This window comes from Triticum dicoccoides, chromosome 4A, assembly GCF_002162155.2.
Source record: "Triticum dicoccoides isolate Atlit2015 ecotype Zavitan chromosome 4A, WEW_v2.0, whole genome shotgun sequence".
NCBI lineage: Eukaryota > Viridiplantae > Streptophyta > Magnoliopsida > Poales > Poaceae > Triticum > Triticum dicoccoides.
The window spans coordinates 16,920,554-16,934,057 of record NC_041386.1 but is presented as its reverse complement, the minus strand read 5'-3'; the positions used below and the strand labels follow the sequence as shown (position 1 = coordinate 16,934,057).

Sequence of the window (13,504 nt, the reverse complement as noted above, 5' to 3'; positions counted from 1 at the left end):
TGATCTATTTTTGACAAAACAATCGGTTCACCCCATCTTGCATGTGAAGGACTAAGGAAGAGACCAGTGCGATCTGGTTGCTTTGACAACAGCAAAGATATTGGTTGATTGATTGATTAGTAGAGCCGTAGCTGGCCGATAATCTTCTTATTGCTCAAGAGCCTTACCTGAGGGGTCACAATGGAGGACAAGTTGGGTACTGTCCTTTCAAATTTGAGAGGCAGCATTGCTCCCTGCCAGTGTGGCAGTTTATGTGTTGCAATTGGATATAAATGTTATGTTAGCCCGTGTTTTACTTGCCCATGTCTAATGTGATTGTGTAAATAAACGTTTTCATTGAATCCCATCCATGATTACCAACCTATGTAAATTTAAGAATTTTATTTGGTAAGAATTTATTGGCTTAAGAAAACATAATTTTATTTGATAAGTCACAAAAAGCTGAGGCAATTAGGACGGTTTTCAAGGAAAATCGATGAGAAAAACTGGAGTTAGGAAGGGTTTAATCAAAACGAAGATGGGAAATGCTCAACGTGAACCAACTGGAAAGACATCCCGCGTCCGCGCCTTCTAACATGTGTCCCTGTGGGCCCATGCACGTCTCCACCTTTCATGATTCTTGAAACAATGCCCAACCGCATCGTCTTCCCCACGACTCTCCTTCCCTTCTCGCATCTCTCATCCCCTGCAGTAGATCTGACAAGGCACTGACAGTGGTCCGCCGCCGCCGCTCACACCGGGTAGCCGACCGTCCCGCAACACACACTGGTGTCGCACGCCTCTTCCCCATGCATCTGGACCGGGACGCCGACCATGCTAAAATTCCGCGCGGGCCGGTCGCCGCTCTAGCGGCACACGACCTCTCCATCGGCATTGTTGGCACCCAGGGAGCCCTCCTTGCTGGTGCGGCGACCTATGTGCAGGCACCATCGACTGGTGGCAAGAAGGAAGGGCCCAACCCCGTGCTTGAACTTGTCCATGGCCATGGCGCCCGACATATGATTTTTTGCAACAAGGATCTTGTTGTGGTTTCTTTTTTCTTTTTTGCAATAGTAGTGGTGTTGCAAAAATGACGTCGGTGAAAGACGGTGATCAATGGCAGCAACTTATTAGACAAGCTTTTGCAACGTCACCTCTGTTGAAAAAAAAATCTGCAACAAGACATATGTTGCAAAGAAAAGATGCAACAAGACCCGTGTTGCAATGATGGAGGCGCCGCTCGACCGCTCATCCATTAGATCTGACCCGGACGATCTTTTAAAAAGATTAGTCAGCTGGTGCATAGCACGCCCCAACTAAGAAAGGGAGAGGAGAACATACGTAATATTGGACGAAGCGTTTTGCCTAACAGAAAAGGGAACTTTGCCTTGCGAAATTGACAAAGGGAACGTTATTCAAAAAACAAGATCAATGCACACTTTGAAAACATTAGAGACGGTGAAAGAAAAACTGAACCGCGGGGCCCAACCGTTCGATCTAGAGTCCCTATCGCACGCCCTCGGCCCGCACGCTCCCACCTACCAAGAAAAACTTGCAGCTCCTTCCTCTTTCGCTCCCTCCATCGAATCATCATCCTCTGTGCGTGCGTCTGAGAGCAGAGAGCAGCCAGCGCGGGAGAGATGGCGACCATCGCCGTCCCGACGCCCCTGCCATCCCCGGCCGCCGACGCGGAGAGCCTCAGGAATGCCGTGCAAGGTAACGTGCATACGACCCGCCTGCAGGGTGGACGTCTCTTTAATGTCTGCGCGATCTGTGTCAAGCGCTCAAGTTTGCCGGTCGATTTCCGTCTCAAGGCTGGGGCACGGACGAGAAGGCCCTGGTGGAGATCCTCGGCCGGCGCACCGCCGCGCAGCGCGCCGAGATCCGCCGCGCCTACGCCAGCCTCTACAAGGAGTCCCTCCTCACCCGCCTCCACGGCGAGCTCTCCGGCCACTTCCAGGCACGTACTCTCGATGATCTGTGCTTGCTGCAGTACTTATGATGACGATGTGTTCTTGCGCTAATGAAGAAAGCGATGGTGCTGCTGGCGACGGAGCCGGCGGAGAGGGACGCGAAGCTGGCGAGGGAGGCCCTGGGCAGGCGGGGCGACGACAGGGACGCGTGGGTGCTCATCGAGGCCGCCTGCGCCGCCACGCCGGACCACCTCCTCGCCGTCCGCCGCGCGTACCGGTCCCTCCATGGATCCTCCCTGGAGGAGGACGTCGCCGCCTGCCCTGCGTTCCAAGAACCGCTCAGGAAGGTGACTACTCCAGGAGAAGAACCGAGCAATCCATTCCAGAGTAGTATGTACTGTATAATGTTCTTGGTTGTTGCAGCTGCTGGTGAGCCTGGTGAGGTCGTACCGGTGCGCGGAGGGGAGCGTGGACATGGCCGTGGCGAAGCAGGAGGCCGCGCAGCTGGCGGAGGCCATCCGGAGGAAGAAGCAGCCGCACGGCGGCGAGGTCGTCCGGATCGTGAGCACCAGGAGCAAGCCGCAGCTCGCCGCCACGTTCCGGTGCTACAAGGAACAACAGGAAAAAAATTATATGAGACCAGGTCTCATATAAACCAGGTGAGACCCGTCCTGATGGATGACATGTGGCATTCACATTTCAGGTGAAGGGTGGGGTAGATGCTTTGTGATTTGTAAATGTCATGTGTCATCCATCAAGATGGGTCTCACCTGCTAAACCGTGAGACCTGGTCTCATAGAATTTTTTTCCGGAACAACATGGCAGCGACATCGAAGAGGTTTATTAATCCTTTTGGTTTATAGGAATGTCATAGGATTTCTATAGGATAGGATTTGCATAGAAAAATTTCCTTTTGAGGCCCTTTGGTTTGTAGGAATGGATTTCTATTTCTATATAGGATAGAAATCAATCCTTCACATTTTGGAAGAAAAAAAACATGAGCTAAGACTCAATGAAAAAATTCCTATCCTATGCATCAAATGACATCTCTTTCTCTATAGGAATTGAGATGTATGTCATCTCACTTCCTATGATTTTTCTATTCCTACAACATTTCTATCCTATGAATCAAAGGACGCCTAAGCTCTTTTCATATCTACTAATAACTACTCTTCGATGTGAACTGATTGGAACAATTTGGTGAACTGAAGCACTTGTTCTTGTCGTTGTTGCTGCTGTTGTTGCAGGACATGAAGCAGTACAGCAGCAGCCAGTTTGCGAGGATGCTCAAGATTGCTGTCTGGTGCCTCACATCTCCTGAAAAGCACTTCGCAGAGGTACGTCACGGCACGCAGATCAATCAAACACGTGGGAATCTTCACTTATCATGTGGTGGGGGAGATGAGACGAGTCCTCACTGTGAGATGATATGTATACGCTCTGTGTTCGTTGTTCAGGTTATCAGGTACTCCATCTTAGGACTTGGAACAGACGAGGACGCGCTCACCAGGGCGATCGTGTCCAGGGCCGACATCGACATGAAAAAGATCAAGCAAGAGTACAGGGTAAGATTCAAGACGACGGTGACGGACGATGTCGTCGGTGATACCTCGGGGTATTACATGGATATCTTGCTGGCCTTGGTAGGGAAGGAGTGAAGATTGAAATATTTTTTTCATTTCTACTGCGAGACAAGATATTGGTGCTTGCATCAAATAAACGTCTAATAGACAGCTGATCATGTTGTTTGTTTGGGAACATCGTGTCCACAAATCATAAAAGCGTAACTTTATTAGATGTGGAAACACCAAAAATAATTCTCTTCCTTCCATCTTATGCTCTTCTGAAATTTTCGCGTCAACATCGATCTTACGTTGGCAGAAGATACAGCTCCTCTTATGCTTGCAAGATGGATTATCAGAATGATATGAACCAATGCAACAGTCTATGATCTAGCATTAGCTTAACATACATTCTTCGATCCGACAGTTGAAATGTCGTATTTACTAATAGTGCGATTAAGGTTGGTCCAACATGGAAACAGGACAGGACAAGGATAAGTGCGCACATGCATGGTCGCAAGAGTGCCAAGGTAAGATTACGCAACTTCACATCAAGTTCTTGCTCATCTAATCATTTTATTCACCGCATACCGGAGCCTCATTTCTTCCTGGACGATGAAGCAGCAGCTATGATTCCACCAGCAACAAGCCCCACAAGTCCAAAGGCGCCGGTCACAATGGCCATGCCAATCATACCATCTGCATTTAAGCATCAGTCAGTCATGTTAATTCTTCCGAAGGAACCACGTGGTACAGATCACAAGTGGTATGTCAAATAATTGGAGGACGGCCCAACATTTAATTTCGTGGCATGTGAGAAAACAGTTTCGTATAACTCTTAACGTGTCATTTGTCGATCCTTCTCAACTTTACTGGGCACCCACTGCAGGAATGGGTTTCGGGGGATCCTATTCTTGCAGTATACTAGAAGAGCATTTGGTACTAAAGAACATTTGCCTTGATTAGTGTATTTGACATGTGTCCGTAAAGAGAGACCTGAAGGACTGCAATATCACGAAAGAAACAGCAATGGACAGGGGTGCCTTGATTAGATTTCGAGATCTTATGGATTTCAACTCTAGCCTACCCCAATATGTTTGGGACTGAAAGGCTTTGTTGTTGCAGTAGTGTATTTGACATGTACAGTAAATAGTACTCCCTCCATTCCCAAACATTTGTCTTTCTAGACATTTCAAATGGACTACACATATAGTCTGAGATGGGACACTGCATGTCCAATGACATGTCCTATACCTCTTTTGGTTTTCTCTTCAAGGAGCCTTTCCAAAGTAAGAGCTTGCCTCCAGTCAGGTTGAACCTGGAGAAAACGTGATAGTGCAAATTGGTTAGCAATTTAGCCTCAAATTCAGGAGCATGCCATATAAAGGACACAAAGTGGAGCTATAGACTAAACATGACGAGTCAAACTATCATTACCAAAACTTTAATAAAGAAAGAAAATTACATTACATTCAGCCAATTCGGTAGCAGTTTATACAAAATGAAGTAATTCCAGATAGTAATTGTCTAATGGCATGTTTTCCAGTGTAATTCCTTCATTTTTCAGAAAATTAGTAAACATGATCATAAGTTCATAACCCATATATGAGTCCTAATTTGAGCTTTCTAATAAGGAAATAAAAACACAATGTTAAGATAACATTTAAACTCTCTCAATTGCCTTGATTAATACCCCGGAAACTTTCCAAATTAAGTAAAACCAAGTGCTGTCCATAATGGTAATGATGGTAGCGAGAAATGAAATGATATGTTGAGTAATCAAACCTCTAAGCATCTTTCCAGAAGCTCACGGCTTCTTGTGTAATCCCCATTTCTGTAGTGTCCAACGGCCAACAAATAGAGCTTCTCCCTTGTTTGTAGCGGACTGTTAGACTTGCCGAAAGAAGCTGAGAAATGCCAACACAAATCATGAGTTCTGCCCCAGGGAAAGCAGAAAGTTCAGATAGGAAAAGTACAAGTGTTAAGTGAGAAACAAAATGCTACAATAAGCAGGATTGGCTTGATTCAAATGAATGTGCAAGACTGGAAGCCTAGCATGAGCACAGCCTACATCTAAGTAGGATGCTTTTTTTTAAGCAATGGAAATCACATATTAGTGACACTACAGCTGGGTCTTCCAGATGATGGGGCTGTTAGAAGACTGACAGGACCACTGAAATGGATATCCACATGGCAGGACCCTTTATATCTTTTCAACAACACAAATAAGATTTATGCATTACTGCTTTAAGAAGAGAGAAAAACAGCACAATCAAATACAGTAGATGATGCTCTGATCTATCCATAAAAGAGAAGATCAAAACTCAAAATTCAAGACATCTACAGCATTCCAACATGCCATGACAGTCATGTGGGTGTGGCCCTCCAACTTAACAAATGTTCTCAGGTGATAGATTCTAAGAAAAGGCACTCGACCGTTGAAAATTGAAGAATCAGAATATATCAATATGAAAGAAAATCAAAATGAACATGTGGAACAAACACACAAATAACTCAAGTACTACATGACTCCATTTAGTTCACCAAGGAATATGCATTATTTCAAGGAATATTTCAGAAGATGCGATGAACACTCATATCTTGGAAGTAGTAAAGTACTACTCAAGTCAGTCAATTCCTATTATCATTAACAAATTCGGAATAATAAAACTATTAAGTATACATAATGGATGCATCACCTTCAAGCATTCCAATGCCACGGTTGACATCCTCGGGCTGCCTAGAGTGAACAAGCGCCCATGACAGCCTCATGAGGCTGTCGTTCTTCTGTTCTTCATTTGCAGCCTCAGCAACCTCTGTCTCACAACCCTGAGACAAAAGCACGTACAATAGTAGATTAGACAAACACAAATGAGTGCATGATCAAGCACAATCCAATTGGATATGGAAGCATACAAAAAAAAAAGGTTCATCTACGCTTCACATATATAGTGGCACGAGGGTGGAAAGGATTCAACAGAAGACAAAGATCTTGTTTCAGAATCCATTGATCAGTTAAGTAACATCAAATGCGTACAGTCAACGAAATACTCCCTCCTGACAGTGTCAAAAAACGTCTTATATTATGTTACAGAGGGAGTAACAAAGACTCGTCTCACGAAAGCACAGCATGAACTGGGGATTCGGCAAACCCCCAAATCCACATGGTGACACCCAAATTCCCCTGCAATCCGCTGAGAATCAAGGAGTGGCATGGTGGCACTGGCACGGGTTGTCCAAATGCTTCTGATTGGATAAACTCAGTCACATCCCGGAAATTCGCCCGCAAACGCAAGGCAATTAGACATCAAGCCAGGCTCAATCAGTCAGATAATGGTTGCCCTAGGTTGCGCATGGGAATTGAGTAATCAAGTACAGTAAAAAAAAATCACAAAACATCTGGTTGCTGAACATGAATGATCCCTTAACGCCACCGAAAATAGCTTGACAGACAGCGATTTAGATGAACGAAGAGTAAAGCATGCAGCAGTATCGATTCCGCCCAAACACAAAATCCCCATGATGGGACGCAATTCCCCCTGGCGCTAGAACCTACAAGCCGGCAGGGACTGTCACTCAAAACGCGGCGAATTCGTGAATCCCCGCACGCTCCAGCGGAAATTGGGATCCCCAAACAAACGGGCAGCAACAGAGCTAGCGGAGTAAGAGAAGGTCCGGGCCAGAGGCATCCCATCCATGGGGATTTCTCGAGGAAGGGGCGGGCGGGGGCAGGGGTGCTTACGGCGATGATGTCGCGGTCGCAGACGGGGAGGGTGTCGCTCCCGCGGAAGATCGAGCTGACCGACTGGAAGAACTGGCCGACGTGCCCGTCCATGTTCTTCCCTTCTCCCCTTTCCGCCGCCTTTTTTGGGTGTTTTTCCGGGGCCGTTTGATCCTTGGTCGGGCGAGCCGTGTTTTATAGGAGGTTTTTGCTTTGTCACGGGAATGGAGCCTTGGTGGCTAAGGTAGAAAGGAAGGTAGCTTCAAAAAACAAAACAAAAAACAAAAAGGTAGAAAGAAAGGTATGGGCGAGTTGCCACACGGTTGCCACGAGCAAACGAAGCGAGGCACGACAACGGAGCTCGAGCACCCGCCTCCCCGGGCATCCGCCTCCGTGCCGTCCGATCCATCCACGCCGCGCCCCGTTGTTAGGGTGGCGGCCTCCACACCGTCCGATCCGTCAGCGACGCACTCGATGCCCGCGTGGTGTCCCTTATGCCGTCCGATCATGTGACCATACCTCACTTCCCGTTCCCGGTGGCTTGGCGGTTCATGACATGTGGGTCGCAGGCCTTGGTCGTCCGGCGTATTTTGCATTGGTCCATCATTTTGGTCGTCGGGTCGTCTGTGTACTCCACCCAGCTGGTACGCCTCGTGCGGGCATTTATGTTTTGTGTGCGCTTTCTCGCCTGCCGGTGCCGGGTAATAGCTACGATTTGCCTTGTTCATTTGTGTATCCCATCCGACTGTTGTGCCTTGTTGGCGGTCATCTTTGTTTGTTCAGCGGATGGGCATGTGCTCATTATCCGTTGTTGGGGTGTTGGTTGACCTTCTCTGTTCGACATTGGATGGTCCAATCGTGGTATGCGCGGTCTGGCCAGCTGGTGAGCCTGCCAAATTAATGAACATTGCTTAGATTTGGCCCTTTGTTGTTTGCTTTCTACTCGACATCGCTGGTTCTATCCGATTGTCTATATCGTCAAGTATGCCTCCTGCGTGCCTTATGAGCTTCTTTCTGCATGTGTTTGATAGTTCCTTTCAAAAGGTCACACGAAAATCAAATTTATTTTGTTCCATTTTGTTCTTTGATTATTTTTATGCCCGTCAAGGAATGTTGATGTTGTCCATAGAAGAACTCAGTTCGTTTTGTTTTGTTTTGTTCTTTTCTTTACCTTTTGTGTTGGCCAATGAATGGTAATGATGGCTATAAATAAGTTCTTATGCAACTGTTAACTTCACCGCATGCGCGTGGGTGGGTGTGGGGGGGGGGGGTACGTATTTAACAATTGTTTCGTTTTGTTCTGTGCTAGCAGGCTTGGACAACATTCTTTTCATCTTTTACCTTTTTCTGATCCTTTAAAAAAAGTAGTGAACTCTTTTTAAATTAGCAAAAAAAACACGTGAAAAATTCAAAATTTTGAACATTTTTAAAAATCCATGATTTTTTTCAAAATATATTCAGATCCACAAACATTTTCTGAATTTACAAAATAACAAAATTCAAGATATTTTTTGAAAATTGATGAGATTTTTTAAAATTCACGTTTTTTCAAAATCCACAAAGTTTTTAAATTCATGAATTTTTCAAAATTTTAAAAATAACAATTTGTTTTTTTGCAATTCAATAAACTTTTTTAGATCCACGATTTTTTTCAATTTTTGTGATCTTTTTTAAAATAATAATAATCAAATTCAAGATTTTTATTTTTATTTTTTCTAGCTTACAAATGTTTCTAGATTCTTTTTCCCTATAAGTCGACCAATCAACAAGGTTGACCTGTCACCCGAGCGAACGAAGCGCGGGGGAGCGATAGAGTGCGTGAACTGCTCGCACAGTTGGGCCGGCCACCCGACGCTCCAAGCGCTGAATAGGATCTCTCGAAACAATTTGCCGCCTTAAGCGTCAGTTATAGGCCATTTTGGTAATTGGCGCAAACCCATTCTCCTTCGATATATTTTAACAGATTAGCCCAAGTAAGACGAGCGGGATGCTTCCAGACGCGTTTTTGGGCTGGTTTTACGAAGCTTCTGTAAGCTTTCGACCGTTGTTTTTTCTTTTTTCAGTTTTCCGGACCAGCTTTTCTTCGGTTTTTTCATTTCCATATTTTTCTCTTTCATTTTTTTTCAAATACGTGCTTTCTTTCAAATTCGTAAACTTTCATAAATTCGCATTTCCTTCTCTTTTTTTTGAACTTTTTTTTCTTAAATTCCTGATTTTTCAAGATTTTCTGAACTTTTGCCCTCAAATTCATGAACTTGTTTAAAAATTGTGATATTTTTTCTGAAATTCGTGAAATTTCTTCAAATTCACTAACAATTTTATCAGATTTTTTGAAGTTTTCCCCTCAAATTCTTGATTTGTTTTCTTCTTAAATACGTGATTTTTTTCTCTAATATTCATGTTTTTTACTTAAATTTGTGATTTTTTCAAATTAAAAAACATTTCTGTAGTTTTTAGATTTCTTTCAAGTGCGTTAACTTTTTGGGGACTGCTACGCGTCGGTTGATGGATCTTTTTAAAAAATCCGCCGCCTTGCGAGTCGTTGGATTTGACCCAATCTAGCGCTGAACATTTTCCTCTACTTGGCAACTGACACCTTGTTGCAGAAACACTTGCAATAGAGATTGTGTTGTGGATTTTTCGCAACATAGGTTATGTTGTAGGATCTTTTTGCAACGAAGTTCTTGTTGCAGAACTTTTTTGCAAGAGAGATCTTGTTGCAAATTTTTGTCAAGAGAGATGTTATAAAGGCTTGTCTAAGTTGTGACCATTGTGGTTTGCAACACTGCTGCTATTGCAAGATAAGGTAAGGGGCACGTGCTTGGCAGGTGAAATCACGAACATGTGCAAGTGTGTGTAAGGACACGTGTATAAAGGGCGATCCAACGACTGCTTGGGTGACGGAACTTTCCGCGCGACCAGCCGGCAGAGTGTTGGCGTTTCCCTAACTTTTTTCATATTTTGTGAACTTTTTTCCTCAAATCTGTGAACTGTTTTTGAAACCAATAAACTTTTTGTTCAAATTCATGAAGTTTTTCTAAATGTATGAACTTTTCGAGTGTGTAATACTCTTTGCAAAAAGTCAGGTCAAAGGTCAATACATCTAGTCAATGGCAGCCTAGTCAAGTCAACCGACAACTAAAAAACATAGTAAATGAAGCGACCCGAGCTATCCACCAGCTCGCGTTGGTGGGTCGGCCCACATAGGCAGCGCGTGAGCGCCAATTGATCCTATTGGTGCATAAGGCCCTTTTCATTGCTCCACGGTGTACAGGTACTAAGGGTGCCACATAGAAAGAAATATGATGTGGCAAAGCAATTAAAGAGGAGAGAGAGCATTATAATGACCTTGATAAAAATCAATGCTAAACACGTGGATCTAGGCAAAAAGACTACCAACCAATACATGAAGGAGTTTTATTATTAAACAATTAAATAGAGAAGGCTTAGCTACAAACCTAAGCACCGATGCATTGGGGACATTAGTTGCTAAGCATCTTAATGCATTTAGCATCCCACTTTAACACTAATGCATTGGGAGAGGTCTAAGGTGCCACATAGGAGCTCTCCTCCGCTGTGTATTTCCATTATTTTGAAGTGAAAATTACAGAAAATGTCCGAAGGAAAAATAGATAACTATACAAGTGTAGTTGTTGGACTTTGCCCGATAATTCTAATAGTATATTGTGCGTGCAATTGTCCATTAATCAAGAAGAACACTCTACAACCAGACCAACCGAGAGTTTATAGGGTTTCGTTAGCTGCAGCCGGCGCCATCATCCCCGACACAAGTACGTTCATCGATCAAGGCCTTCCATCTTTTTGGATGGACGACTCAAGGCGCTTTAGGAAACCATTATTGATAATATCCGTGCGGGTGTAAGGGTGATAACATCGTTGCTCTAATCCAATTGAGCCTCTTTATCGATGTCTTTGGAGTATTTCTTCCAGCAAAGATTGATACAGTGAAGATGATGTTTCCAAGTTATTTCATTGCAATTCTTAGTCATAGGAGTTGCTTTGTATTTTCTTAGATTTTAGATCCAAATCAGTGTACCTGTAATTGTTATAAGTACGAATAAATTACATGTGTTTCTCAACAAAAAAGAGAGAAAAGAACACTCCACACATCACAAGAAGAAGTGGAGCGAAAGCCTGGCATGCTAACCATTCGATTCCCATCGTTCACACGCCCATCTCATCTGCAAAACTAAAAGCTAAAAGCAAGAAAGAACACCACCAACAAGGAAATGGCAGCCTGCAGGGAGGCTGAAAGTAAAAAAGATTAGCACAGATTCCCAACACTCAAGTAAAAATGATCATTACACCTCACACACAAACCCCACACGCAAGTTACTTCTGATTCTTCACCGCCCATTTCACATCGTCCCATGCATGCAGAAAAAGAGTCCCAGCTATGTTGCTGCAGAGGTGCACGCTGGCCGGTTTCTTAAGGGTTAAGCCTGGAATCGGAACAACGCAACAGACTCGCGCGCTAGCTGTGCGTCGACCTGCAAAAGCGAAAGAAGCCAATCCTTTGCTTGGGAATAAAACCATGTACACACGCATGCATGCAACGTCAAAGTGCTAGCTGCGATGTCAGATGCTAATGCTGGCTGAGATTATCAGTAAGCTAAGCCTAAGTACGTAAATCAAATACCCCATCTGTTTTTATTTATGACCCATATTAGCTTTGTCTAAAGTCAAATTTTAAAAACTTTGTAGGAAAAAATATTACTCCATTGAACTAAAACCACGACACTTATTATGGATCGAAGGGAGTAATGTATACACCACCAAATCAACACCATTAGACTCATCATTGAATATATTTTCATATCATAATTTTTTTTTGTTATTGCAAATGTCCACATTGTTTGCTATAAACTTGATCGAACTTTATAAAGTTTGACTTCAATCAAACTAATATGCAGAGTAAATATGAATGAAGGGAGTACATAAAGTCATGTGAAGCGTGCAGTCAAATTTATTTTTTGTATGTCACTGAATGCTAGTTAGTAATTAATTATATTAATTATCTACCTTCGACCATTGCACCACCAGGTTACTCACATAAGATTACTTCACAACACACCAGAAACCATAGCTTAAATGGTGGAACCAGCCCGCTTGGGTTCTTTCTAGACGGGTGCTCACATATTTTTTGAATTTATTTCAGGTTTTCTGGCGCTATTCTTTCGGCGGTATGATGTGTCTGTCAATTAAAAGGCATCTGTGATGAGTTCATCAATCTTAAGATCTGCCTGCTCAGACTCTCGAAGGTGCTCAGAAGGGTAGAGAGTGTGAAATATCAATTGGCATTGCTTATTGAAGCTTCAAAATCTAGAACTTCATCTGTTTTGGAACGAAAGCACTCCACTAGCCATCATGAAGTTGTGTCATGAACTATGAGAGCTTAGACAAGTTATCGTATAGCCATTTTGACTTGGATTAATTAGACATCATCAAAAGATCAATATATTTTGTGTTTTTATCTGTGTACATCTGCTCGGTTTGTGATGATAGAAAACGGAGGGGCAACACAGAAATCCAACTCGGTGCCCAGGCTCATCTGCTCCCGCTCAGAAAAAAATCAAAATAAATACTAGAAAAATTCAAAAAAATCCAATGTTTTTTTGTGGTAGATAATTTGATGCGTGAGGTCCGTTCCAAATTTCAACTCATTTGGGCATCTAAGCATCTCTCAGCAAAAAAAACAAATCAGGTCAGAATAGTGCATGAACAGTAAACTTTTTTACAGAACCTGAATTTGTTTTTTTTTTGCCGAGAGCTGCTCAGATGTCCAATTGAGTTGAAATTTGGAGCGAACCTCACGCATCAAATTATCTAACACACAATTTTTTGGAATTTTTGGAATTTTTCTAGTATTTATTTTGATTTTTTTTCTGAGCGTGGGTGCAGATGAGCCCGGGAGCAGAAACTCTGCGTCCGGGGCAACACTCCTTCAAAAACATATAAAAATAAGAATATATTTCATTTTTACCCTCTAATTTGTCTCGTGATAGCTCTCTTATCTCACTTAAAATTGTTATATTTTACCCTTAGTTGTGACCTTATGATGACTTTTACCCTATTCCATTATGTTTTCCAAATTTACATGTCAAAATGATGATGACAACTGACTAGACGGCTTTTGTCCATCTCCCTAAACTCTAGTGTCTTTTTTTCTAAAAAAATTCTTTTCTTTGTCAGGTTTTCACTCGGTTTTCATGATTAACCGCGACTGTTAGTTTTTGGGCCGATTCTTCCTATAAGCCGAATCATCTCTCTTCTTGATGAAATGCGGGAACCCCCTGCGCTCGCATGAG

The 13,504-nt window shown here is 43.2% G+C and overlaps 2 protein-coding genes across 2 annotated transcripts; one reads left to right on the top strand and one right to left on the bottom strand.

Moving 5' to 3' along the window:
• The first annotated feature begins 1,604 nt into the window (after positions 1-1,604).
• LOC119284654 (annexin D3-like) lies at positions 1,605-3,650 on the top strand. The gene is made up of 7 exons (XM_037563806.1): positions 1,605-1,695; positions 1,794-1,939; positions 2,009-2,239; positions 2,316-2,503; positions 2,703-2,730; positions 3,140-3,229; positions 3,350-3,650. The coding sequence occupies exons 1-7, from the start codon at positions 1,620-1,622 to the stop codon at positions 3,548-3,550; spliced, it is 960 nt and encodes a 319-aa protein (XP_037419703.1). The 5' UTR covers positions 1,605-1,619; the 3' UTR covers positions 3,551-3,650.
• Positions 3,651-3,691: 41 nt separating this feature from the next.
• LOC119284653 (mitochondrial fission 1 protein A-like) lies at positions 3,692-7,384 on the bottom strand. The gene is made up of 5 exons (XM_037563805.1): positions 7,197-7,384; positions 6,154-6,283; positions 5,240-5,361; positions 4,709-4,772; positions 3,692-4,153 (listed from the first exon to the last, which is right to left on the bottom strand). Exons 1-5 carry the CDS (start codon positions 7,287-7,289, stop codon positions 4,053-4,055), a joined length of 510 nt encoding a protein of 169 aa, XP_037419702.1. The 5' UTR covers positions 7,290-7,384; the 3' UTR covers positions 3,692-4,052.
• Between the last annotated feature and the right edge of the window lie 6,120 nt (positions 7,385-13,504).

Excerpts from the sequence above, each read along its gene's own strand:
- LOC119284653 (XM_037563805.1), bottom strand. The coding sequence starts at position 7,289 with ATGGACGGGCACGTCGGCCAGTTCTTCCAGTCGGTCAGCTCGATCTTC. Across the intron at positions 6,284-7,196 it reads GCGACCGCGACATCATCGCC|GGTTGTGAGACAGAGGTTGC; the intron begins GTAAGCACCCCT and ends CTTTTGTCTCAG. Across the intron at positions 4,154-4,708 it reads TGAAGAGAAAACCAAAAGAG|ATGGTATGATTGGCATGGCC; the intron begins GTATAGGACATG and ends GCTTAAATGCAG.
- LOC119284654 (XM_037563806.1), top strand. The coding sequence starts at position 1,620 with ATGGCGACCATCGCCGTCCCGACGCCCCTGCCATCCCCGGCCGCCGAC. Across the intron at positions 2,240-2,315 it reads TCCAAGAACCGCTCAGGAAG|CTGCTGGTGAGCCTGGTGAG; the intron begins GTGACTACTCCA and ends TGGTTGTTGCAG. Across the intron at positions 2,731-3,139 it reads ATGGCAGCGACATCGAAGAG|GACATGAAGCAGTACAGCAG; the intron begins GTTTATTAATCC and ends CTGTTGTTGCAG.